The following is a 24,969-nucleotide window of genomic DNA, read 5'->3' on the forward strand; positions in this document are numbered from 1 at the left end:
GGGGAAGGCAGGGGGGATACGGACAGATGATACCTCGCTCAAATCTATAGATGGAATATGCCACTCTAAACTATTGTACTGTAATTTAAAAGATAGACACTCGACAGTCTCGCTCCTTCCTGCACTTTTCGTGATCTTCTCGTCTGCCGCGGTATGAGGTTGAGTTTGGCTTTTGGCCCCCGAAAACAATGCATACCTTAGCCTCGTTCGCAACGCCCTTGGTGCCTAGCAGGATTGCCTTACCCGCGATGTCTTACGGCAGAAGGGCGCGTGCGCTATCTGCCTAGACAGACGTTCGCATATGCCCAGGCAACCGTGCCGCTATTCATGCCGTTACGGGTGTGATATCCGAGTACGAGGTGCATCGCGAGAACCAGAGTATGCACTGTGTAGCATCACGTCATTTGCGCACTAAAAAGCGCCTTCCACAGCTTCCGGCTTATGCTTCCTTCAAACATTGTGATTACGGTTGCTGCCTTCTCGATGCGGTGATGATTGATCCGACGGACTCCGAACGGACATTCGCCTTCTTAGTCACCTCGCCTCAACATAGGCTTCAGCTTCAAAATTTTGGGTAGCATCCCGCTGAGGCAAATTTAGCCACAGCAGCCACGTTGAACGAAAGTATGACTCCCACCCGCCTCTCCTCCTCGCCCAACAACCCAACAACGTCGCTGTCGCAACCTGATTGGGCGCCAGGCCAGGCCATGTGACAGCGTGTTAGCGCGTTTGGTGCAACGTGTTACGTGTCCTGATGCCTGATTGTGCCGTGTCTTGCCGCCTGTCGGCAGAGATGGATGGGACGGGTGGGTGTGGATGTTATGGGGAGAGAATGGGATGGAAGAGGGTAGATGGGATGATAAATGGCGGGTGTGGCGGTGCACAGGGCCTAGAATCGCGTGGGTGGCAAGGGTGCGAAATCGTGGCGTTGGCGCCTGGCTGTGGCGATCATGTTGGACCTGCATGCGCGACCCGCTGCTCGCTTGCTGTGACTGCCCAGGCCTGCCCAGGTGACCTCGGGAGTATCAACGCGACGACGTCATAACGTTGTGGTCGCTTTCGCGTACGTCGCAATGCTTCCATGATCAGCAGTATTGGGTTTACGATTGTGGAGCCTGCGCGTAGGGAGGACGCCTAACTGTGCCGCAATGCTCTGCCCTTCATGCCGCACAACACGACGACTTCATTCTCTTTCTCTTCTTACCCATCGTTATGTCCAGAGGCAGAGGCTCCGGCAACTATAGAGGCCGGGGTAGAGGCCGGGGATTTAGCAAGCCCAACGTCCGCGTGCTATACCACGACCACTTCGAATCACCCAAAGAAGACGAGCACAATGTCAGCCCTGCATGGTTTGAGCGACAGAAGCAGCGTCCTGTCGAGAGCCATGACCCGAGCCTTCGCGACTGGCTTGCTACGGAGGTCGACGCATTGAAAGCATACCACGATGGCCACATGAATGCAGATGAGGCGGCATTATCCATGACACACCCAATATCCACCTCGCCTGTACCAGCACTAGGAGGCTATTCTGATGAGGTCCTGGCTGTTGATGACTTATGGGGACTCATCATAGACGCCCTCATGGAATGGCCATCCACCCGTGTCCCAGAGATCTTTACGCTACTGAATGCGATCGGAAAGGTGCCGGGTTACATCCACAAAGGCGAGGCTCTTGCTGCGGGAAAAAAGCTCTCATGGGCACGATTCTCGTACTTCGGCATGGCCTGGCACGAGAGGGCTCACTATGACATCCATCCAGGCCAAATTTGCCGGCAGTATTTCGATTCAACCTTGGTCGAGTTGGGACGGAAATCTTATTTGAAGATGAAGGACCTCGAAGCTCAGTTGTATGCGAACCACGTGTTTAGGGTGGACAGGAAAACGATTCGATTCATCATCCGAGCGCTCGAGAAAGAAATCGACCAGAGCGACGAGCAGCTTGCTCCAGATGAAGCTACTGGTTATGATCAAATCAAGCTTGACTGGCACATTCCCGCCGTCTCCTATATGTTCAAGTACAATGGGAGCGAAGTCTACGACGAAGTTGTGACTAAGGGATTGGGGGATTGGACAAGGGGTCAACTGCCAGATGAAGCAAGGGAGTTCCAGAATGGAGCTGAGCGATGGTTATTTTGGAGGAGACGTCTGGAGGAGTTGTCTCAAGAACATTTCGATGACGAGGTAAAGGCCGCTGCACAGGCAAGCTTGAAGTATATGTCATCGGTCACTTAGCGTTACGAGATTTTGTGAATGAAGAGACTGCAGCACAGGTTATGACACGTACCAAGCGAGGGATGTTAGTTCGTTCGCGGTGGAACATTGTAGCTTTGTTGGTCTCTGGTGAACCACAGCGAATTCTGAAATACATGTGGGCGCATTCGAAGACGTGCACGCTATGAGAATGCAGCCTCTTCGCCGTGTAATCGCTGGCAATTGAGCGCAGGGTCATTGACCCACCCGCGGTTCCTCGCGAAGCGCAAGCCTCCCGCTACCAAGAACAGCACCCTCGGGAATTTTTGAAGAATATATGGCACAGTCAAAATTCCTGACTTCCCGCCATCGATTATCCCATCTCCCTTCACCACCTCCTTGCGGGTGACTTCCTTAAGAATGGTACGACTCAGCAGCGAGATGTCCACCCCGATAGCTACACCTCCCGCATCCGAGAGAGGCGGACGCTCGCCAACCCGACCGGTCACCACCCCCGGCGGTGATGACAATACTATGACCAGCGTTCTGGGAACACTGGCTATCATGTGCACCCTTTTCGCGCTCGTTTTGAGCATTTACGTCACCCTATCCGGCACACCCGACGAGTCGCAGATATACCCTATCTGCTTGTTGGAACTACCAGTTGAGCGCCTACTCGCTCTTACTAGCCAGAGGAAGCACTAAGCATATACAGTTGTTCATGATAATCCTTGTAGCTACCTCCGCCGCTTTCTCGAAACTCGCCTCTGCCACACATCCAACAACCAATCGAGTATTCCTAGCTCTCCCTGTACCCCTCTTGGTTCACCTTGCCTCCTATGGCATCTATACTATTGTTCCCGATCCAGTCACACGCCTGCATGCGATATTCCTTGGGTTGCCCGTAAGCCTCGCCATATCAGACTGTCGCATGGTGTCCTAATGTCCGCAGTTTCTTCTATTCCTGATTTCAATGCTGATTTTCAGTGCTGTTTTCCCTTCTCCTACCCCTCGAATCGAGGCAAGTCCGCTGAATCTGATGGTATGAGGCACAGTGAGAGAGGCATCTGCGTTTAGCTCCACATTTTGCGGATTCACGAAGCGGGTATTGCGGATCATGAGTGTTTATACGTCCCACAACCTCGACAGGTTGTACGAAGAGCCGTCTTTCTACTCGTACGGGGAAGAAAAGGCACTGACAAGGAAGTGAGAAAACGCGTAGCTGTATTGTACGGCCGGTACACGTGGAGATTCTCGCTACCAAATGGCATTACCTTGAAATCTCTTCTCATACCACTTTTAAAGCTTCCGTCGCGTTCGATTCTCCTGTATCTTCACAAATGACAACTACCAATTCTCACCCTATATCGAACTACGGCGACATGACTCAGTCTAGATTCACCGGAAGCTGCGACGCTCATCAACACGCCAGTACCAGCGGCTCATCACCTTTCCTCTCGCTACCTGCTGAGCTTCGGGTGGAGATTTATCGATCCATCCTCGTATCATCGGGGCCTGTCGTGCTACCTAGCGACGGCATCACCAGTTTTCGATCTTGCGATGGCAACCCTCGTGGTGTTGCCCTCTTACGCACTTGTACGCAAATCTACACCGAGACAACGAATGTCTTGTATGGCGAAAACCAGTTCCGAATCAGATCCGGGCGTATGGCTTGCGGCAGCCTACTTTGCCTCCCTCGATCCAGCTTCCGTCATCTCAAAGAGCTCACAATCCCGACACCTTTCCATGGATGTATTGGTCGCCCTCAGTTTCGGCGACAGCACTCATCGAACGTATCTAACTACGATCTGCAACCAGACTCCATCAATCCAGACCTCTGTCGGACGGATTTCCCATCTAATCACGCCATACGTCAGCTTCTCAATGCAATCGCCAACGCACCGCAACTACATCAACTTAATCTGCTATTAGACAAACGCCGTGCGTACGAAAGCAGCTATGAAGTTTCACTGTACGCCTCACTTTCTGGGCGATACCACGCCTTCATCAACAACGAGGATGTTTGGGAAGATCTAGCAGGTCTATTGCGGGTTAAGAAGGCCTTACGGATCACAATCGTCCAGCACCATTATCCAGTCCCGCAATTCTTGTCCACAAGAGCAAAGCGATTCTTACGTGCTATGAGATCTCGATTGGGTGTGTGGGATGTGCGTGATATAGATGAGTATAAGACAGATTACTCGTGGAACGACTATAAAACTATACCTGCGGCGAGGGAGGAGCACAATCCCGATGAATGGCTACGGGCGGTTCGAACTCTCTTCGAAGACTAGCGGTGTCACTCATAGTATCTACGGCTCCTGTGGAAAGTGCACGTTGGTGGAAAGTACTAGGCTCTTACCACGTTTCGCTGTCATACCGGAGACGAACGAGTCAAACAAGACTGGCCCGTAAACAACAGTCTTATATACTATGCTCTTAATTAAACATCCACATTACAAGTCATTATCTATCCCAATTACACCAAAGTCGTGCTACACGAACAAAGGTCCGTACCCAGTTCCATCACCTCTTCCAATATCCGCCATCATCGGTTTCTCGTAAGCCACTCCATTGTTTGCCTCGCCCTCGGTAACTGGCAGCGGCATCTCCCTCCAGTGATCTTGAATCTTCTTCGCACTCTCCAAGAAGCGGTCTTGCAGCGCTGTGTATCCAGCTACGGCTAGCTGCCAGTCTCGCTTCTTGAACTCTCCGTTAATTATGACATGCCTGATGTCGCCTACGTTCGCGTGCAACATAATGGCAGCGATCGGATCGGTCCAGCCAAGTACACTCGGAGCGCGCCCGTTCCATACCAGTAGGTCTGCTTTGGCTCCAGGTGCCAGGATACCAATGTCGGATCGTCGCAGTGCGAGCGCTCCGCTGCGAGTCGCGAGAAGGAAAGCCTGGTTGACAGACATGGGATTCTCGGCGGGAAGATGGCGTCGATCAACAACTTCGCGGTAGAAGATCTTCCTGACACTCTGGAGCCACAATCGCGCTTGTGTCAGTATATCCGACGAGAACGTGAAGTGTGTGTCGATGCCTAGAGCCACTTGGTCCATGATGAGGTGGCTGTTTGGGTGCAGATGACCGTAGTGCATCTCAGACTCTGGGGTGGTGGATATGTAGTGATTGTACTGTCGTAGGAGTTGCGCGTCGGTCGCGCTATGATAGCTGGCATGTGCGAAAACGATCGGGATGGATTGGTTGAGGAAGTCGAATTCATGCAAGACCTCGGGGAAGTTTGGAGCGCCATAAACACCGCCGTTTGCGTGCGTTGAAACTACGGATACATTCTTCTCACTGGTAACAGTTAGTTATGTGCTCGTTCTCGTGGGGTGGGTACTAACATTGCTAGATCAAGAATTGTGCGCGTTTGGTTCCTGTTGGTGCTAGCGAAACCATCGTATGAGATGCCTAGGTTTGTAGGCGAGCTGTCAAAGCGCGCATCGTTGACCAAATCGCGGAAGAGGTCCACCTGCCCTTCGACGGTAAAGTTCGCGTAGTCTTGGAAGTAGTAGGCAAATTCAGTCCGAACACCGCTCTCGAACGTCGCGTTCAGCGCCGCCATAGCGTGCGCTGCGGACCAGGTGCAATGAGGGTAGTCCAGAATGGTAGTGACACCGCCATTCAGGGCCTCGTACAACCCGACGAGCTGGCCAATGTACACATCCTCGGGCGTGAAAAATGTATTGGCGGGCGAGTCGGTTCCATAGCGTTCAAAGTATCGCATCAAGGTCGTGTTCGATCCCAGGGTCTTGAAGGCCGTTTGCCAACTATGACGATGAGTGTCTATGAAGCCTGGGGAGATGATGTCGTTAGTGGTATCGACGACCTCCAGGTCAGCCGGTAGAGTGCCATTGTAGGATCCAGAGAAAACAGCGGTTATGGTGTCGTTCTCGACCAACACAGAACCGTTCCTGATAACATCGAGATGATTGGCAGAACTGTCCCAACCAATTACTGTCCCACCGGTAAACAGTGTTGCTGCCTTACCAAGCGAGACGCACGATGCGAACGCAAGGAGAGAAAGCCGGCCTGCACCACCAAAGATCATTCTGAAGGAGTTTGGTTAGACGTAACTTGGCTCTGCGGTTCCACCGCGACCAGCAACTTATACTCCATCGTCTACGCGATCTGATCTCCCGTCTGCTCGATCGTATCGTAGATGCCGACTCTTGGCCGACGCGTGTGAAAATTGTTCATCGAATTCATCGCTCTTCCACATTCGATGACGTTCAGCCAAGAACAGACCTTGGAAAAGCTTGGGAGAATCTTCACGATGGCCGCTTCGGCAGAGACGGAACACAACCGCTTAGGCCACCCGGAAGCAATGCCCGGTGGAGCTGGACCACTGCAGTGTTTTCCGCACACGCCAGAAAGCGGTCAGCCTTCTCTAGTGCAAAGGTCACATGTAACCAGCACTGGCCCTTCTCCTGAGTGCTTAAATACCGCTGTTCCCTCCTCTTTTATTCTGCATACTTACCTTCTTGCGATGACCCAGCTCAAAGATTGGGTTCATCTAACAGTCTCGTCTGCATTGCACAGCGCGGTATGGGACTGTTACGAGCTTCCTTCGGGGATCTCGGCGGGGCAATTTTTGCTGGTCTGCTTTTGAGCTTTTCATTGATCCCACTACCCTGGTGGTGGATTGAGGAAGAGTTTTCGTGGAATTGTGTGTGCGCGCGAAGATGCAGGGGTGACGGCTGAAGCCACTCTCCGCGACCAGGGCTCACGAAGGTTTCGCTTCGTCGAGCTGTAACGGAGTAACGTAAATGTACGTAGTGACAGGAGACGCGAACGCACATAACTGGTGATCTAGTGACACGGTCGCGCTCCACGGGCTTTGTGGCTTTGTACCAGCCATCTGGGTGTTGCTTAGCTTGGCGCTGCTAGATGGAGCGCCCATCGCTATCTCGAGATCATTGTGCGACCACCAAACCTTTGACGACTGTACGCGCACCTCTACGTCTGGCGGTATGGGCTGAAGGCCAATGAGCAAGCGTGTACCAAGATCTAGGATAAGCTTTGCAGTTGGGGTCGTGGTTCTGTCTCGAATATTGCGACATCCGACCAACTGGACTGCGCCGAGCCTGCAGCGCCTGCACCACCCGAGGCCAATAACGACTGCACCTTCGCAAAGGACCTACCTACCCGAATACCAGTCGCCTGATCTCCTCTGTTCTCGCAATGTCGTGTTGCTGCATTGCCGTATTGCCGCCTTTATCCCAGCTGCATCCATCATAGGCGCGCGTATTCTTCGTAGAGTCAGATGACGTATGAAGGAGATCTCATACGGGCGTCCCGGTATCTCGGCACCTCCTTGCAAACGCACTACTAATGCCCAGCTTCTCTAAGTTTTGAATTCACCAAAAGATCATTCCAACTACAACAAATCGCACATCCGATCATGAAAGACACCTTACCATCAAACCGCACAACGCTCGAGGTCCACAACAACATACCGTGGCGGTACCTTTACATACCCGGCCTATATGCAGTTCTTCTTGGTGGTCTCACGTTCTCTCACTCGTTTGATTACTGGACGATGAACCCATATCCAGGTAAGGCCATCGGTTGCTCGAACATTCTCGCCGGCGTTCTGGGTACGTTCCTCGTCTATATTGGTATCGGCGCTTGCATTGGCTGGTACTTCTTTAAGGATGCATGTTTTGGACGCGCGGTCGACGTAGATCCAGCAATAATTGACGTTTCCGGGATGATCAACGAGGAAAGATTCTGGAGAAGCATTATACAACGCTATCCGTGGCGCTATGCACAGAAGCTTGGTCTATCGCTAGTTATCCTCGCCCTGTTCATCATAGCTTATGGAGCGAACATGCATTGCATGAACTCTGGATCTACAGACTGGACAACGGTCCTTCCGATTCGATTTGGTATCATGCTAGCCATTATCCTCAAACTGGCGGGCCTCGTTCTCTGCATGGGATGGCATGTATTCAAAGATATAGAGACAGGCGATACAGAAGATCAAGAAGAATTAGGACCTCATAGGACTTACGATGTCTCGACGTTGGGTTCCCCGAATGTCACAACCTTCGCCAACCCCTTCACTCATCCATACTTGAGCGCTGTTCCTCCTACAATATGTACTGGTTGTACATTGTATAGTGCTTTCGCTGCCTCGGGCATACTTACTCCTGGCGGGCCGATGGCTGTACGCCCTTTCGTATCATTGGCAATCGCTACTTGCCTGAACATTGTTCTAATTGTCATCGAATTCATGGGCAATTACAAAAACCGGGTGTCCGCCATGCAGGAAAGAATGGCTGGGATCGATATGCGCTTAGGAACGGATTGCGACAGGTCTGGAAAGATGGAAGAAAGGACTCACCACTCGCGCACGACCTGACTTGTATCGCTATGGAGGCAAAGGGGGCCATGCTGGACTCCGCGAATGACCATGAATCGTCTACGCACTACTCAAAGGGTCATGAAGAAGGGGACTGCTTCTACACTGTTCATGGCGAAGACATTGGATGTGGGCATATCATGGGAAGTACACAGAGCAGGAAGTGCAACTCGTGATCAAACCACAGTTTCACTTTGCGAAAACAGGATAGCCTGCATACACAGATATTGAGGTCAGATCGGACTGGAACAGACGTAGTAGTAGTAACTCGTGATTACCTGGGGCGAGACAGATTGAGCAACCATTTGGTAACGGCCAGCTAAGCGCTGCCGCTGCTAGACAAATGCGGTGAGCACTCAAGTCTTCGGCGCGACCTACCTGGAGATGGTAGTATAGTACGACTCCAGATCCTAGGTACGCTTGGATGCTTGCAGAAGCCTCGGCCGAGCTCCAGCTCAGCACGCTAGCTGTCATCGCGCGCTGTAGCCCGCACCCACCGAGAGCGTACATCGCGTTCGTTTTGGCCTACCTACGCACGAAACTTAAAGGATGATCTTCATGGCTGGAGCTTTTGGCTGGAGTCTCGTTGCCAATGTGTTAGGCTTTGTCACGATGTGCGACGTGAGGGGCAGTACCCGATGTCGACACCGAATGGCAATCACCCCGCACGCCCGCACGTCCGGTGCCGCAGATCATGTATTGGTATATAGATGTACCAAAAGTACATACCGACAGCACCTACTGTGTTACCGAATACGCGAAACACTTCTTCTGTAAACCCGTACCGCTATAATATCTCGCCATGCCGCTGCCCACTGAAGTCGTTCAAAACCTGAAGCAGACCGTTGATGCAGCCTGCGCGGATCCAAAGACATCTATCCCAGGAACTAGCGTCGTTGTTGTAGGGAAAGATGGCGAAGAACTCTTTGCACACGCCGCTGGTCAACGTGGCGTTGCAAGCAACGAAAATATGACTCTCGACAACGTGTTTTGGATTGCATCTTGCACTAAGATGATCGCCGGGCTGGCCTGCATGCAGCTTGTTGAGCAAGGACAGCTACAGCTGGATGATGGGGATGAGTTAGAGAGGTTGGTTCCGGAGCTGAAAGAGACGAAAGTGTTGCAAAAGGATGGTAGCCTGGTAGACAAGAAGAGGAAGATAACCCTGAGAATGCTCTTGACGCATACCGGTACGAGGCCATCCTCGCAAAGTTGAATCCTTTCACTAATCATGACCCACAGCTGGCTTTGGCTACACGTTCTTCAACGAATCTCTGTGTGCCGTATTGGACGGGTTTGATGAGTTCTCCGGGGACGTCAAGGACATACTTCAGCCGCTGACTTTCCAACCGGGCGAGGGCTGGCAGTACGGCGTAAACATCGACTTCGCTGGTTTGGCTCTCGAACGCAAGACTGGCATGTCGCTAAACGACTACTGCCTGAAGAACATCTACGAACCGCTAGGGTTGAAGAACATAACCATGTTCCCCAACGAGGATATGAAGAAGCGGCTGGCGTCCATGCATCAACGAAACCAAGATGGCAGCTTGGTCGAGCGAGACCATCTACTCCTCAAGCCCTTGAAAGCTTCGAGCAACGAGATTGGCGGCATCCTGAACAGCGGAGGCGCAGGTGCTTTCGCAACACCATCCGACTATGCGCGTAAGTTGCCCATAAAGCAATATGTATACGACACCACTGACAGAGTTTAAGAAATAATCGCAACGCTCCTCAACGACGGCAAGTCGGCCAAGACCGGCGTCCAACTCCTCAAGAAAGAGACGGTAGACCTCATGTTCACGAATCAGATATCACAGTTCCCCGACTTTGGTCGTCAGGGAATCCCAGCGGCCAAGCCTGACCTCACAAACGCTATTCCAGACATATACCCAGTGGAGGGTAAGCCTCCTCAAGGCTGGGGTCTGACGTTCATGCTGTCCAACGGAGGCCCGACTGGTCGGTCCAAGAGTACTGGGTTCTGGGCTGGGCTCCCGAACTGCTGGTGGTGGTGTGACAGAGAGAAGGGAGTCGGCGGGATCGTTTGCAGTCAGATCCTGCCGTTTGGCGATCCCAAAGTGCTTGGATTGTGGTTCGACGTTGAGACGCAGATCTACAAAGCCTTGGGGGCTTGATCGTATGTCATGTTGGGTGACTCTGCTTATGCAGTCGGTCCGTTTTGTTTTGTCGGATTCGGCCGGATGGACGTGATCGTCATTGTCTTCATATCGAACCTCGCGTCAAATTGCACCCTGAGGACCAGCCGATCTCCTTGCTCTCTTGGTGCACTCTTTGAGAAACGTCAAAACCGTAATGTTGGGTCGAGAAACCTTGAGTTGTGCTATGAGTGTAGTGCACATCACACCCCCACATCTTTTTAGCGTCATGTGTGCCATACAGGGTTGCATATGGGCGAGAGATAAGCCGTGAACGGATATGGCGCATGAACATGTAAAGAACTTGTCGTTTGAACTGCGATTCGAGTGGTCTTTCGTGCTGGCTGAGACGTTGAAACCCGTCCGTGGCTGCCTGTGTGGGCCGATCCGATGCTCGTTCTCCGTAAGTAGCCTGCCTCGAAAGTTTCGGAACAGTCCGATCGCCATTCGAGGGACCAATTATAACAAGGATGGCTGCAGGCTCAGAGAATAGTGCCTAGGTGAGACCGAGCGTCCGGTACAAGCTGTCCCGTGAGCTGTCTGGATGCCGTTACAATGGAAGAGGCAGTGCTTCCTTTGGGGAGAAACAGGCATCTCAAGACAAGGAACATATGATAGAATAGCTTCGATCGACAGAAACGGCCGTGCAGCATCCATAATCGTCAGTGATGAGCCGGACTGAAGCTTGCGTTGAGCATCGTTGTGCCCTGCCACGCGTTAGCTTTCCCCGCATTTCTGTGTTGGGATGTGGGTCCTAGCCGGCGACGCGGGGTGTGCATATCAGCAACGCACTTGCCTCTTTGCATAAGCAGACCTCTCGTGCTTTTCCCTCTTTTCGACTGACAATCCGAGCAGCAGCCATGAACTTCGTGGACGTGCAACCAAAGTCGTTCCTCGATTATGCCTGGACGTCGCCATCTTCGGGGGCGATGGCAGCCACCAAACCGTCCAAAACGAGTCGGAAACAGAACAGATGCTGCGACCAATGTCGAAAAGGGAAAAGAGCGTGCGACGCCGCAATTCTAGAAGACACTCTTTTAGAAACGAGCAAATCTGGAGCAACCCCTACGGTGTTCCATTATAGTGGTAAGTCATGCCTTCGTCGATGGTACCTAACGCGCAAGCTAACCTGTCAGACGTTTATGGGCCGCTAGCATCGTGCGGTAATTGTGAGAAGACAAAAAAGAGCTGCACATTCGAATGGCTGCGCTCACAACGCGTATCGCAAGCTGCGCAACCAGTGTCGACAACTTCACCGCCAGCGAAAAGGCGCCGCACAAGAAGCAATTCGACCAGCCGAGCACAGAAGCCAAACCTATCGTGCCAATCCAGCGCAACCGTGAAACTGAAAGAAGACCGGCATCCGCACGGCGATGGCCTTCTGTCCCATACCACGCCCGTGGAACTGGGCGTGACGTTTGCAGATTTTCCGTGTGGCTCATCCATGTTCACCACCGATCCTACAATCGCATTCTTTGAAGAACCATCGCAAGTATTCGAGAAAGAAGGGACCGGAGATGAACCAGAACTCGCTGGAGGGCTTGCCGAAGAAAGCTGGACTATACTCGGTTGCGACTCTGGCAGAGGCTCGTCTCTGAAGACAACATCGGAGATCAGCGATGATAAGCTCGAACGCGACAGCCCCTCTGAGAGTCAGGACACCAGCAGCATAAGTCCAAGTAATCCGCCTTCTACCATATCGGATGGAACGATCGCTCGTACTAGTCTCAAACGGCGACGCTCTAGCTCCTCAGCATCAATCTCAAACGGTGCGCAACCTTACCCAGTGATATCATATGCCAGCGATCTTCTTTCATCAAGCAACAATGCGTATCTGACTGAAAGCCTGCTGAGGATCTATCATGATAGTTTCGAAAACGCACTTGCATGCTGGGTCACAGAAAGAACCTGTCCCTACAGTGCAAAATCGGATAACCTGCTAGCCACAAACGCTAAGCCTGATTGGAATCGAATCTATCACAGAGTGGTGCGCCTCGATAGGCTAGCTTCAGCCATCAGAGGGCGCAAGCTTACTCAAACGGAAGACCGCGCAGCATCTAGAGCTCTAGACTTAGCGGTCTTTTCCTTCGCTTCACAATGGGCACAGTCCAGTCCCAGAAGCAGAACGAAGTACCCGTTCCACAGCACCTCGGCCGATGGTGGCAGTAGCGTCTTTGATAGTATCGAGGACGAATGCGCACCGGCTGGCGTGAACTTTGATCGTACCCTGCAGATATCAGCGTGGCATGAGGCCCGCAATGCACTGCAAAAAGCCGGTGAAGTGGAGTCCTTCCGGGTGGTACTTGCACAGATCATTTTCGCCCTGACACAACGGCCTGTGGAGGCAGACGGGGCTCAGGATGAGCAGAACGCTCTTTCGAAGACCGAACTACTGGCGACCGACGCCTGCACGGAAGTCCCGATGGAACAGACCCCTATGCTTTCGACCGATCAGGACGTCGATGAGTGTGCAGATCTGATGTCGAAGTTGGATCTCGCTATTGAGTCCGACGGACCTCCTGTACATCTTGAATCAGGCCTTCGACTCATTCACTCCTTGAGGTCGCGCATGACCATGTCGAGAGAAGCGCGATACAGCAACCCCGGACCAGGGCGCTCTGCACGGCAACGACGCTCGCCCGTTGTGCGTCTTGAAGACGCCGATCGTGCGACAGTGGACCTTCTGTTCTGGGTCGGTGTCATGTTCGACACGCTATCAGCAGCCATGCACAAGCGACCACTGGTGGTATCGGATGAAGATAGTGATGTAGTCATGAGCGAAAGCATGCAGATTGAGCACTCGGCCCAACAAGCGGCAACACCTTCCTCAACAGACGATGGACTGTGGGACGACTACTTGTTCTCTCGGCAACAGCAGAATCCAGAACATGCGCCCACAAGATGGCCATGCTCATTCGATGAAGCCGCAGCTGCGTTGTGTGACGCAGCCCCGGTCAAGGTGTTGCTGTTCAGAAGAGTCTGTCGGATCCAGACGCTTCTCACAAGAAATGCACGAGGCGCGAAGGTCGAAGAGGCTGTCAGTGCCGCAATGGACGTGTGTAACCACTGGGATGCGCTGTATGCGCCCTTCGTCCGAGACTGCATACAGAACCACGACCGCCTTCCACCACGCGTCCAATCATGGTACGTATGCGTCACCGGACACTGGCACCTTGCGACTCTCCTTCTTGCGGACTTGATGGAAGTGGTAGACGAATCAGAGCTTGGACTTGAGGAAGCCACACATCAACGGAATATTAGTGCCTTCATCGCGAAATTCCGCGAGAACCAATGCCGGGTCCTATCAGACCTAGCGAGCTGTGCATGCCCGCGAGAAGACGCATCATTCGCACAGTCCGAGTTCCATTTCGCAGTCAACGAAGGCGCACTGCTGACGGAGCCATGGACTGTAGTGTTGATTCGCGCGTTCGCCAAGGCAGGCGTACTGTTGCTTGAGTCAGATACTCTGCTGCCGTCAGACCTGGATCGAGAGGATGCTTTTCAACGCGCGGATGCTTGTATTAAGGCGTTATGGTTTTTGGGTAGAAAATCGGATATGGCCCTCTCGGCGGCGAATATCTTGGGAGAGGCGTTGAAGCTGCGACGCAAAAGTGCGCAAGATCGGGTTAGCGACATGAGCGTCTTTTTGGAGAGTGAGCTGTGGCATGATTTGGAAGGGGCGTTCGAGGTGGACTGTGAACTATAAGCCAGCCACAATGTACTATTCTCGTGACCATGATGCGCAATTTGACAAGATGAAGTGAAAGAGTGAGTACTGAGATGGATCGAGCCTTAGAGGATGCCCAAATGGCGCTTAGACTGAAAAGGCAAATCACGTGTTCTCGCGTCGCGCAATGGAACTTTGGAAGGAGCGATAAGGAGATTGGCGACGGTCGACCGCGCCACACCCTTTCACCGTCGTCTAAACCAGCAAACCATGTATGCCTAGGTACCTAAGCCTCGCAATATAGCAGATCCGTTCACCATCTTGTTGGGCGCCGACACCCCAGCCTTCTCCCAAATCACGCCAATCGCGCTAAGACGCGTGCAACGGTCGGCTAGCCGACCTCCCATCTTCCCCACACCCACGTCATGGGCCTTCCAGCGTAAGCCTCCAGACCAATTGGGATTGGAGCTCGTACTGACGCCTGGACAGATTGTGGGACACGATTAAGAAGCACGAAGAAAGCGTACCCGTCGCGCAACTCGCCGAAGAGCATCACCGGCGTCATGGCAGGTCACTCCGCATTGCTGTCGACGAGGCCGATTGGCGCTTCAACAACCTCACGGTGCAGCAAGTCTACACGATACGGGAGAGTCAGTAGTACACGCGTCGTCTCTGCTTTTGCTTTTGCTAATAGGACCAGCCTCCAACGAGTACGCCTACCAAGGCATCGAGAAAGCTATGTTCTACCGTATCTGCCGCCTCCTTACCCTAAACATTCAGCTCATATTCGTCTTCGATGGCCCCGGTCGACCTTGGAAGCGGGGAAAGCGAGGTGGAGCACGGATAAACTACGAGGAGCAGCGCTTGCTCAAGGAGATGCTTCAATACTTTGGGATCCCATACCACGAGGCCCCGGGGGAAGCAGAGGCAGAATGCGCTCGTCTGCAGATTCTGGGCATGGTTGACGCTGTTTGGTCGCAAGATTCTGACTGTCTCATGTTTGGCTGCACCCTCTGGCTACGCGATCACCGTGTCGCAAAAGAAAAGGGCACGACAGACAGGTCCAAGGAGAACACCAAGAAGAATGGGAAATACGCGAGCGTTGTGCGAGCACACGATCTGAAAGAGAGATATGGCCTAGACCGAGAAGGACTTGTGCTCTTTGCTATGCTTGTCGGTGGGGACTACGACGTGAAAGGTCTACCACAATGTGGGCCGTCTCTAGCCCTGCAGGCAGTCAAGCAAGGACTCGGTCGGCGGCTTTGTGCCTGTCGAGATCAGATGGAGTGCGGCATGTGGACTGTGGAGCTGGCCATGTTCCTGGAGCGGAGTGCTCGCGGGCGCGCTATCGAAATCCCGCCAGCCTTTCCAGACTTCAAGATCTTACAAAAGTACTACAAACCGAAAGTCACCAGCGACGCGGATTTACTTAGCAAGTCGCGCCTCAACCTTGACTATGTTCGCCCGATCCAGGAGCTGAAGTTGCTTACACTTACCAGCGAGCGCTTCAACATATGGGGACGTTTATACATGAACTGGGTTGGGCCTGTGCTGCTGACACGAAGCCTCACCGCAAGAGATCCGTCTCTACCACAAGAACTGGTCCACGGAATCAGGCTCACAAAGCAAAAAGCGAAGAAAACCGACAACGAAGTGACCATACGCACTTTCGAACGTAAGCTGACCTTTTCACCCTTTGGCGTCACTACCCTGAGCAGAGCCGACTTCGAGGGTGAGCGTTTAGGGTGCTGGAATGGAGACAAGCAGACCTTATTTGACCCAGAGCATCGTGTCGAATGCGAATATCCTGAGTACTGGCTGCGTAAAGTTCTTCCACCTGACGTACTAGAACCGCCCCCTGCACCACCAAAGCGTACGCCAAAACGCAAGCGACCAATAGCTGAAGTTGGGGAAGACGGCGAAGCCTCAGGCACAGCTAAGCGAAAACGTACGAACAAAGGAAACGATATCTCCGCTACCCAGGCTACATACAGTGCATCCCCCAGGAAATCCAAAGGACCAGCTGCGAAGGCCAAGTTTCAAGATACGCAGATGACGCCGACAGCACAAAAGATCTTCGATTATATTGCACTCTCTGACTCTGAAGATGAGGGTGGGCTTTCTCTACCAGCCAACACTCGCTCTCCAGAACCTGCATTGAATCAACCGACGACATCTCACATTATTGATCTTGGTTCGCCTGAGCCGTCAGATCAGGAGAACGATTCATCCGTTTCGGATCCTTTCCGGAATCCTGTAGCAAACACATTGCCATTCGATATCCCAGATGAAGAAGACGAAGAGCTGCAGTTAGCTTTGCGGCTAAGCATGCAAGATCAAGGCGCCAAGATCCCCCCAATACAAAGGTCTTCCGCTTTACCTTCTTCAAATCGTGGCAGATATGAAAGCATTTTTGCAATGAGAGAAGCCGGTAGAGATGTACACGGGGCCTCTGTACCTGCTTGGTCGCTTGATGAAGCACTCAGCGCGGCTGTGCCATCCAGAGTTTCTCAAAATCCCCGACGAGTGGAGAATGAATCGCGCATATCAAGTATGCCAATGAGAGGTGTTCACGCAGGTCTTATAGGAAGGGAACCAGTCGACCTACCTGACTGGTCGCGCCCTCCTCCGCGCGCTAATCTATTGCCAGTGTCTGCAACTCCATCTTCGAATCCAGATACAGAAGATCAAGTTACACCTCCTGCACCTACCGCAGCTGAGATACGCGCTGCTCGGCTTCGACACTTCGCAACGACATCTCCCGACCCTGCCAAGGACGCAAATGAGCCACGTACTTCTTCGCTTGCTGTCATGCCAAACAAACAACCAACAAGTACTTATAAGGTACCAGTGGGGGTTGAGTGTATTGATCTGACGGATGACTGAGCAGCATATTTGTCTCAATTCAGCATTCACCGCTATATACCAAGTACACTTACTGTTAATACTATATCACGAGCTATACACGAATATGTGAAGGCTGTGTCGGTTGAACGCTTATATGCATAGCATCACACATCGCCTGGGCTAAACAGCTCGAAGGTGAATGACTGTGGCGATTGGACTCCGTCTGCGATCATTCAATGCAACCAGGAATTTTGCTATTCGTTGGTGGCAACCCAGAGCCATGGAGGATAAATGGGCTACCCAGTAGTCTAAATGCGTTTATACAACTATAGACCTCAACCGAACATGGACTCATCATCTGCCACATACCAAGACGTTGTTGACCGCGTACTCGCCGTCTCTACACCCACGGAAGCACCACAGGATGAGCCGACATGCTTTGTCTGTGGTCGAGAATATGGAAGCATCGGTGCAGGCGTCGAGACACACCTGGACTTCCTCAGCCAACTACCGGGAGCATACAGGAAGACCTTCCTCGAACAGACTGTCAAACCCATCCGGACACCGTGTGGACATGTCTTCTGCCTTTCTTGTCTGAGTGTGTGGTTCAAAAGAAAGCGAAAATGTCTTTGCCCCATGTGTCGCGAGCCGATTGAGATTCCTTTTTTATACGAACTAGAGAACACAGACGACGGTCGACGCGATGTCGGCATCCAGGGCCTCTCCCTAGCCCTCCATATACCAACATCTCTGGCAAAGGAGACGTATCGGATCATCAATCTGCAGACTCGAGAACTGCTCACCACGACCGCGCCGATGCCGTTTCAGTGGAATGCAGAAGCCATGATCCACGATTTGCCCATTATGATGATCAACGTTGCTCGTCGCTTCCATTACCAGTCGTTGCGACAGGAGGAGGGGGTACCCAAAGATCCCTCGTATATGAAGCGACACAATCCAGTACAAATTGTAACAGCACAACCTCGCTTCAACGATCTCAAGTCTCTGGGGCGCCCCGACGCACCACTCGCCAAGCACGCAGATGCTCTTGAGATGTACCGGCTCGTTTGCGACCGTATCAGGGATCTTGAGGGTACAGTAGGGGACGGTTGCGGTCGATGCGCAAACTGGGAGGCTCTAGCGTGGGCATTGATGTACAGAATCGTTCGAGAGAAGATGCCTCAGGCCAACGGAGGTGTCGGCCGGATGCGTTGGCGGCACTATGTGTGGTGCGTGATCAAGGCGGTGTTTGTCTGGCAAGCGTACTGCGAGCGCGCACGTAGGTTGATGTGCCTGCGTACACAGCAAGTGAGCGTTGATACTACAAGGACAGAGGAGGGCGTCCGAATGTATCAGGTGGGCTGAGAGGAGTCTGATTATCAAACCATCATCTAGACATGGCGTGAAGCATTTCTCGAAAATCGTTCACATTTCGTCAGTTAATGTGCCATATATGATGTCCGTGATCTCATCATGCTGTATTGAATCCTGTGAATGGAAGTTTGTCCTATCCATTTGCGAATTGTTCACGCCTTAGCCAGAGACACAACGCGAATCTTGGACCCTACGCGAATAAGTTGGTCTTCCACGCTCGTTTCATGTCCACCCTTCTCGCGCAGTGAATCCCAATAAAGCCATCCGTAGTGTTGGGTACGTGATGAACGGTGCCACTTCGTATGGCCTTCATCGGCGATCGCAGTAGGCTGTGAAGCCGTTGCCAAAGTTCCCTGTCGGAGCGGCCTTCAGATGTCGATATCACAGCTCTAGTCAGGACACCAATACCACCTGCCCACTGCCTGTAACTTGTTTCGCAAAGTTGAAGAATGTGTCTTGCCGCCATTTTCAGTGCTTGTCCTTCAGTGTGTAGCCTCCCTTCATCGCGGCAATCCATTCCCAGCAGCACCACTCGCGCCACTACCCCCACTCCCAGAACTCTCACCACTCCCATTCCCCGCTCTAACTCCCATCCTCGCACCGGGCTGCCTGGCCAAAGCCAACCTCAACGGCTCCTCTCTTCCCTGCCCAACAATCCCACCACCGCTCGCAACCGCCGTTCCGCTGCCACTCCCGCTTCCGCCGACCATAGGGCCTCTCCTCAGTAGTTCATCAAGACCTAGATCCCGCCATGTCGGCTCCTTCTTTGTCTGTGTCGCTCGCTGGATGCCGAATGCGGCGTGTTGGTCTGGGACGACGTCGTCTTCGTCTTCGGGGTTTACGGGTTGGAGGTGCGGCGGGATGTAGATGTCTTCCGGGGTGAGTTGGGAGGAGGTGAGATTGGTGAATTGCTCGAGCAGGTCGGCGTGGTGCGACGAGTGCATGTGGAGGTAGGTTGCTGTTGAGTCGCGCGTCTGTGGGGGTTAGTATGGGGTTAGTTTCCAAGGCGAGAGGATCTTCAATTACCATTCTGAAGTTGCGCTTCGGGTTTACAGGTTCGGGCAAGGGTTGTGTAGTATATTTTTCGCTCTGTGGTTGTACCGTCGTGTTGTGCTGGTCAATGTTTGTAGACGCGGAATCGCGCCGCGTTAGGACTGAATGGCGCACTAGCCTGATTTGGATGCCTTTGAGGATTACGCATATTATGCCTTAACCTCACTCCACCTCAGTGATCTTCTCTACAACATTATCCGTGAAATATATCTCCTCAGCTGCTGTACTGTGTGTGTTCTAGGGGCGAGAGGATGATTGATGCCTACACACTCGACTACACACGAAGCCCCTGTGCGCCGGATCAGTAACAGCACTATCAGATTGCCGATCGGTTCATCGAGTCGATAGAGGCCATTTACTCCGTCTTGTCATGGAATAAAGAAGGTTTCCTCAACTGTCCGCGTCAGGGATGGTACCAAGCTTCCAATGAGTACCCGGTACCTACGTGGAGAGGTAGTCACGGATCATTCGCTTTTGGAAGCATACCTACCTCAACCAAGATGTCGTCTTCGCGTCCCGAATTTTGGATGCAACGACTCAATGAAGCAATAACACAATCCTGGACGGCTATAGTGATTCACGATGCGCGTTACTAGCAGCGACTCGCCCTGTTTAGTTTGCCGAGGCCTACTCCGCAACTCCACGCTATGGATAACACGTCATAAGACCCGAACAGTCTCTGTCTCTAATCCACTAACTAGCACCTCCTTTCTGCGAGATCTTTGTTCCCATCTTCTCGTCAAAGTTTGCCTATTTCGAATCCTCTGAGCATTGCAGGATATAAGACTTCCAGTACACTATTCACCGAGAAAGCACCGTTCCGCATTCAATCACGATGGCCGAGGGACGCTGCAACTGCGGAAGCATCAAAGTTTCCATGCCTTCCATGCCTGAGCAGTCCGCTATCTGCTACTGGTATGCATAATCACTACAATCTACACCGGCATCTTCATACTGACCGTAGAAGCGCCAACTGCCGCCGCGCAGGAGGAAGCATCGGATCAATCGTATACATCCTCGACAGTCCCCAAGTCACAATCAACGATCCGAACAAGTATCTCAAAGACTACCGGGACAACGACACGAAGAGCGGGAACCCTATTACTCGCCAATTCTGCAGCAACTGCGGGTGGTGAGTTGATGGCCCATGTAGCATTTGGGAGAAGCCTGACTAACTAAAGAAAGCCCAATCACGTCTGTACTGGCTGGCGATAAGATTGCGTTGAAGGGTGGACTGTTTGATAAGATTCCCGCTCCAGGGTTCAAGTCTTTTGAGCAGGAGGAACCGAGCTGGATGAAAACTGTCTAGAGCTGGCAGAGGAAGACACGATTGGAAGTTACACATCAACAGCTGATGCTATATGAACAGAGATAAAACTTGATACTTAGTCCCGAGAAACGCACCATGCTAGACTTCAAGGCCTTCGGCATATACTCAAAACCTGCTTTTCGACTTCAGTTCGTAGCCCATCCAATGCATCTTCTCGAGAGAGTTCTTTTGCCTTCGATCTTGTTGTGGCCATCAATGTAATACATCGAGAACCCAGGTCGGTCGACATGCTGCCCTAACACTAGGTACACGGTCTGTCGGTCGAACGTCGGGTGCTGGTGAGCGCCGACGATGAAACATAGGTTCGCTGCTGAAGCTCAACAATCGGCCCAGACCTTGTGGTAAGAGCAACAAATGAGGGATAGGGGAGTTAGCGGAGCGACTTACTAATTAGCTGTTTCTTTTCTAGAGCCGACATGTCTGTGTCGATTTTCATGAGTTCAGTAAGGCGAGCACGGAGCTCTTCGTTTGCTGTCGGGTTGGTCGTAATCTCGCTCATCGTCATTTCGGTACAGTGAACTGATTTACGGAGAGTGGTGGCCTGGCTGCTTTCTTATAACGAACACGGTTTGCTACTTGACTTAGGTGATGCAAGCAATCTTCCATGCTTGTCGCACGTCAAAGTATGTCAGATGTTGTGTCCATGAACGAGGACTACGTCTTGTTTCTCATACAAGAACGTGTTTGCTAACTATATTGAGAGGCGCTTGCTGAAGCTAAAGATTGCCATGTGCTCGATGGCAGTCCGACACATTACTCGGTATGATGGATCCTCCGTGGTATCGTCTCTGGCATTGGGTTGGCCGGCCCAAGCCAGGACCACACTGTTGGAGCGCGACCCGCATTACGCAAGTATCGCATTAGCTGAAAAGTAGAGTCTACACACACCCTAGATGTCATACGATAAAGTCGTGGTTTGTCGGCTGAGGATCTCGTTTAGGTAGAGTGGGAAGGCGCGATGTTCTCACGCCTCACGTGCGCCATTCAACCGACTCTCCCGGCGCTGAAGCTAGTCCTCCCCACATCAACCCACTCTGCCGGGTCATCTATCTCATCAAACGACGGCAACAGCCCCAAACCTCACTGGCCTCATGCATCCCCAAGACAATCTAGATGCAGGCGCAATGCAACCGCCAAGCAGCCAGCACGTTTCAGCAACAGGGGTTTCGGAGATCATTACTCGTGATTACTCGTGAAACGTGGCTTCCTATCTCGCGCGATTAATTCTTCCGACGTAGAAGATGTTGACGTCTGGCTTTTTTGGACTTTCTTTCTTTTTCGGCATCATTCCAGGAAGGTAGTTAAGAAAGTAAAGAGCTTGGAAGATGGTCACAGCAACATGGCCGCGGCGACGGCATTCACCCAGTTACTTCGCCGTCTCCACAGCACTTCTCTGCGCATCGACTGCCAGAGCGGAACTTTTCTACACAGCACGCAGTCCCGTTATTCAGGATGGCCTTATCAATAAGCCTGCAACAGTTTGCCCCGTGGCTCAGGATGGCTACACTTCCGATACCTTCCCATGGACGCATCACCCGACATGCATAGACATCGTAACACCAAGTAGAGAGAACGAGAGCACAGGATCAGATGTTCATCAGACATTCTGCGCCTACACCAATGCCAACTACAACAACGGTCGCGGAATCAGCTTTGTTGTGAGTCCCGAAGTCGCGGCTAGCGTGACAATGGAGACGTTTGGCATGAGCATTGGGGGCATGGAAGGCCAAGTGGGTGAAGAGATGGGTATGTGGGAGGTCAAATACGCAGGAGAGAAGGGCAAAGGGTTGTTTGCAAAGAAAGATATCGCCGGGATCTTTCCAGGCGAGAGCTTGATTGTGCAGACTCCTGTGCTGTTCGTCGCTAAACAGATACTGGAGATACCGGAGATGCCGAGGCCACAGCTCGTGTTGAAACAGGCAGTCGATCAGTTGCCGGAGAAGACTAAAGAGATGGTCAAGAAATTGGACGTCAATGTGGATGGCACTGTCGAGGACATTGTCACGACGAACGGCATTGCTGTGAAATGGCCATGGGTTGATGAGCTGCCCCAGCTTTTGGCAGTTATTCCCGAGGCTGCGGTAAGTCATGACTGATAGCCTATCCTTGAAGTATATGCTAACTTCAGTATAGCGCATCAACCACGCCTGTCGACCGAACACTCTATGGCGTTTCGACGACTACACCCTCTCATTTGAAGTCTTCGCTCTCAGAGACATCAAGCCCGGGGAAGAGATTACGCGAAGCTGTAAGTAACTATCCGCCGAAGAATTCAACGGAAAGACTTTTCTAATCACTCCATAGATGGCTTCGAAAAACGTGCTCGCCGACGTCGCGTGAAGTCTATAGAAGCGAACTTTGGTTTCACCTGCGCCTGCCCTCTATGCACCGCAGACGACGACGCAACAATGGCATCCAACGATCGCCTCTCTGAGATCAAAGCCCTGAAATCCGTTCTACCCACCGACCCAGAAGATTCACCGCAGCTTCTCGGCCTCCTCCCTAAACTCATTGAGCATCTGGAGGAAGAAGGTCTCCTAACCGAACTACCCCAGTACGAAGAGATCCTGGCGTATACGTGGAGTAGTTTCGGAATCGAGGATCGCGCGAAGTACTGGGCGGGTAGGGCGCAGAAACATTGGGCTGTTGTAGCGGGTAAAGAGAGTTGGGAGCAGAGGAGGTGTGGGGAGTTGGAGGCAAATGTTAGGGGCCATCAGACTTGGATGACGTGGAAGGGTGATCCTTGGGAGGGTGTTGGTGAGGGGCATCCGTGGGACGAGAAGGAGGGGGATGGACATGATCATGATCATGATCATGAGCATGGACATGAACATTGAGCGTTAGTGTTTTTCCGTACAAAAACAAACTTGTTTCGAAGGGAGAGTCGGAATATCAGTAGTGCTTGCAGTGCTGGTATCACCCGGTCATTGTTGCACCACACAATAACAGTCTTTTGTTTACATCTTGGATCTGAGATAATCTTACTCAAATAACTTCCCATCCCCATGCATACGATCTAGTTTCCAAACAAGCGTCTCGATTTCCGTCTCGCACCAATCACCCTCTTCAGCGGCCTTGCTCACACCATCATTCAGCGCCTTCGCAAAATCTTCATCCGGTACATCCGCAAACTCATGCATAGCCATCCAAGTCGACGGTTGGGGATGCGGTTCGTCTGTCGTTGGCAGGCCCTTGAGAGCGCGAGACTGCGCATTCGTCCTCGCGTAGAGGAGTTTGAAGCGTAGTGTCCGGATATACTGCGGTGACTTCTCGAGCGTCGAGATTTGCTAGGATATTAACGTCAGTATCGAGTCTACATAAAATACTGACTGGGTCGGTACGGGGGTTACATACCTTTTGGAAGCACGCAGTGACCTGTCCTTCTGCTGGCTGCTTTTCCGGTCGAAAACCTGACGTGATCACATACTTCGGCCCACCTCCTTCTCCCTCTCTTCTCTTCGGTGTCTTACCCACAATACCCAGGTAACTAACATCCATATCCGCCAAATCATAAATCACACCACTACCGGGTAACGCATTGCTCTTGAACCCTATCTTTTTGAACTCATCACCTAGCGTAAAAGCCAAATCATCCATGGGGTAGCATGCTAGGAATGGTTTCGGATTTTGCTCGTTGCCAATAGGTGAGGACTTGTGGGTATCGATGAAGCGGAAAGCAGAGTCGATGCCGGATGTAGAGACTACTTCGGGTATGTGCTCGTTGTCGTACCAGGCGAGAAAAGTGGGCTCGGAGAGTATGTCGTTGGCGGAAGGCGAGATGCGGGAGCGGACGAAGAGGATGCCGGGGCCTTGGATTGCGGATGTGGACATGGTGTTGCGTCTTTGAGGTGTCGAAGCTGAGAATTTGAGCTGTAGGGTGTTATGCAGAGAGGAAGGGGAAGACAATACGACGCGAGAAGAACTGTTGGACTTTGGTGTGAGGAGGTATGTCTTGCAACGCCATCTCTAGTGCTGGAGA

The 24,969-nt window shown here is 52.2% G+C and overlaps 10 protein-coding genes across 10 annotated transcripts; 7 read left to right on the plus strand and 3 right to left on the minus strand.

The window, feature by feature from the left end:
* Positions 1-1,212: 1,212 nt before the first annotated feature.
* J4E85_003367 (uncharacterized protein) lies at positions 1,213-2,232 on the plus strand (the record flags this gene model as incomplete). The annotated part of the gene is made up of 1 exon (XM_051467635.1): positions 1,213-2,232. The coding sequence occupies one exon, from the start codon at positions 1,213-1,215 to the stop codon at positions 2,230-2,232; it is 1,020 nt and encodes a 339-aa protein (XP_051328794.1).
* A 2,453-nt stretch (positions 2,233-4,685) lies between these two features.
* Positions 4,686-6,250, minus strand: J4E85_003368 (uncharacterized protein; the record flags this gene model as incomplete). The annotated part of the gene is made up of 2 exons (XM_051467636.1): positions 4,686-5,496; positions 5,544-6,250. The coding sequence occupies 2 exons, from the start codon at positions 6,248-6,250 to the stop codon at positions 4,686-4,688; spliced, it is 1,518 nt and encodes a 505-aa protein (XP_051328795.1).
* Positions 6,251-9,368: 3,118 nt separating this feature from the next.
* J4E85_003369 (uncharacterized protein) lies at positions 9,369-10,698 on the plus strand (the record flags this gene model as incomplete). Its single annotated transcript, XM_051467637.1, has 3 exons — positions 9,369-9,756; positions 9,809-10,228; positions 10,280-10,698. 3 exons carry the CDS (start codon positions 9,369-9,371, stop codon positions 10,696-10,698), a joined length of 1,227 nt encoding a protein of 408 aa, XP_051328796.1.
* A 1,465-nt stretch (positions 10,699-12,163) lies between these two features.
* On the plus strand, positions 12,164-14,425 carry J4E85_003370 (uncharacterized protein; the record flags this gene model as incomplete). The annotated part of the gene is made up of 1 exon (XM_051467638.1): positions 12,164-14,425. One exon carries the CDS (start codon positions 12,164-12,166, stop codon positions 14,423-14,425), a length of 2,262 nt encoding a protein of 753 aa, XP_051328797.1.
* Positions 14,426-14,811: 386 nt separating this feature from the next.
* Positions 14,812-17,272, plus strand: J4E85_003371 (uncharacterized protein; the record flags this gene model as incomplete). The annotated part of the gene is made up of 3 exons (XM_051467639.1): positions 14,812-14,825; positions 14,876-15,036; positions 15,087-17,272. 3 exons carry the CDS (start codon positions 14,812-14,814, stop codon positions 17,270-17,272), a joined length of 2,361 nt encoding a protein of 786 aa, XP_051328798.1.
* A 306-nt stretch (positions 17,273-17,578) lies between these two features.
* J4E85_003372 (uncharacterized protein) lies at positions 17,579-18,598 on the plus strand (the record flags this gene model as incomplete). Its single annotated transcript, XM_051467640.1, has 1 exon — positions 17,579-18,598. One exon carries the CDS (start codon positions 17,579-17,581, stop codon positions 18,596-18,598), a length of 1,020 nt encoding a protein of 339 aa, XP_051328799.1.
* A 509-nt stretch (positions 18,599-19,107) lies between these two features.
* On the minus strand, positions 19,108-19,551 carry J4E85_003373 (uncharacterized protein; the record flags this gene model as incomplete). Its single annotated transcript, XM_051467641.1, has 1 exon — positions 19,108-19,551. One exon carries the CDS (start codon positions 19,549-19,551, stop codon positions 19,108-19,110), a length of 444 nt encoding a protein of 147 aa, XP_051328800.1.
* A 944-nt stretch (positions 19,552-20,495) lies between these two features.
* J4E85_003374 (uncharacterized protein) lies at positions 20,496-20,969 on the plus strand (the record flags this gene model as incomplete). Its single annotated transcript, XM_051467642.1, has 3 exons — positions 20,496-20,575; positions 20,628-20,792; positions 20,846-20,969. 3 exons carry the CDS (start codon positions 20,496-20,498, stop codon positions 20,967-20,969), a joined length of 369 nt encoding a protein of 122 aa, XP_051328801.1.
* A 1,360-nt stretch (positions 20,970-22,329) lies between these two features.
* Positions 22,330-23,827, plus strand: J4E85_003375 (uncharacterized protein; the record flags this gene model as incomplete). Its single annotated transcript, XM_051467643.1, has 4 exons — positions 22,330-22,355; positions 22,429-23,071; positions 23,124-23,238; positions 23,295-23,827. The coding sequence occupies 4 exons, from the start codon at positions 22,330-22,332 to the stop codon at positions 23,825-23,827; spliced, it is 1,317 nt and encodes a 438-aa protein (XP_051328802.1).
* A 144-nt stretch (positions 23,828-23,971) lies between these two features.
* J4E85_003376 (uncharacterized protein) lies at positions 23,972-24,821 on the minus strand (the record flags this gene model as incomplete). The annotated part of the gene is made up of 2 exons (XM_051467644.1): positions 23,972-24,277; positions 24,345-24,821. 2 exons carry the CDS (start codon positions 24,819-24,821, stop codon positions 23,972-23,974), a joined length of 783 nt encoding a protein of 260 aa, XP_051328803.1.
* Positions 24,822-24,969: the final 148 nt, after the last annotated feature.

Source organism: Alternaria conjuncta (assembly GCF_024043145.1).
Source record: "Alternaria conjuncta strain BMP 0040 chromosome Unknown scaffold_4, whole genome shotgun sequence".
Lineage (NCBI taxonomy): Eukaryota > Fungi > Ascomycota > Dothideomycetes > Pleosporales > Pleosporaceae > Alternaria > Alternaria conjuncta.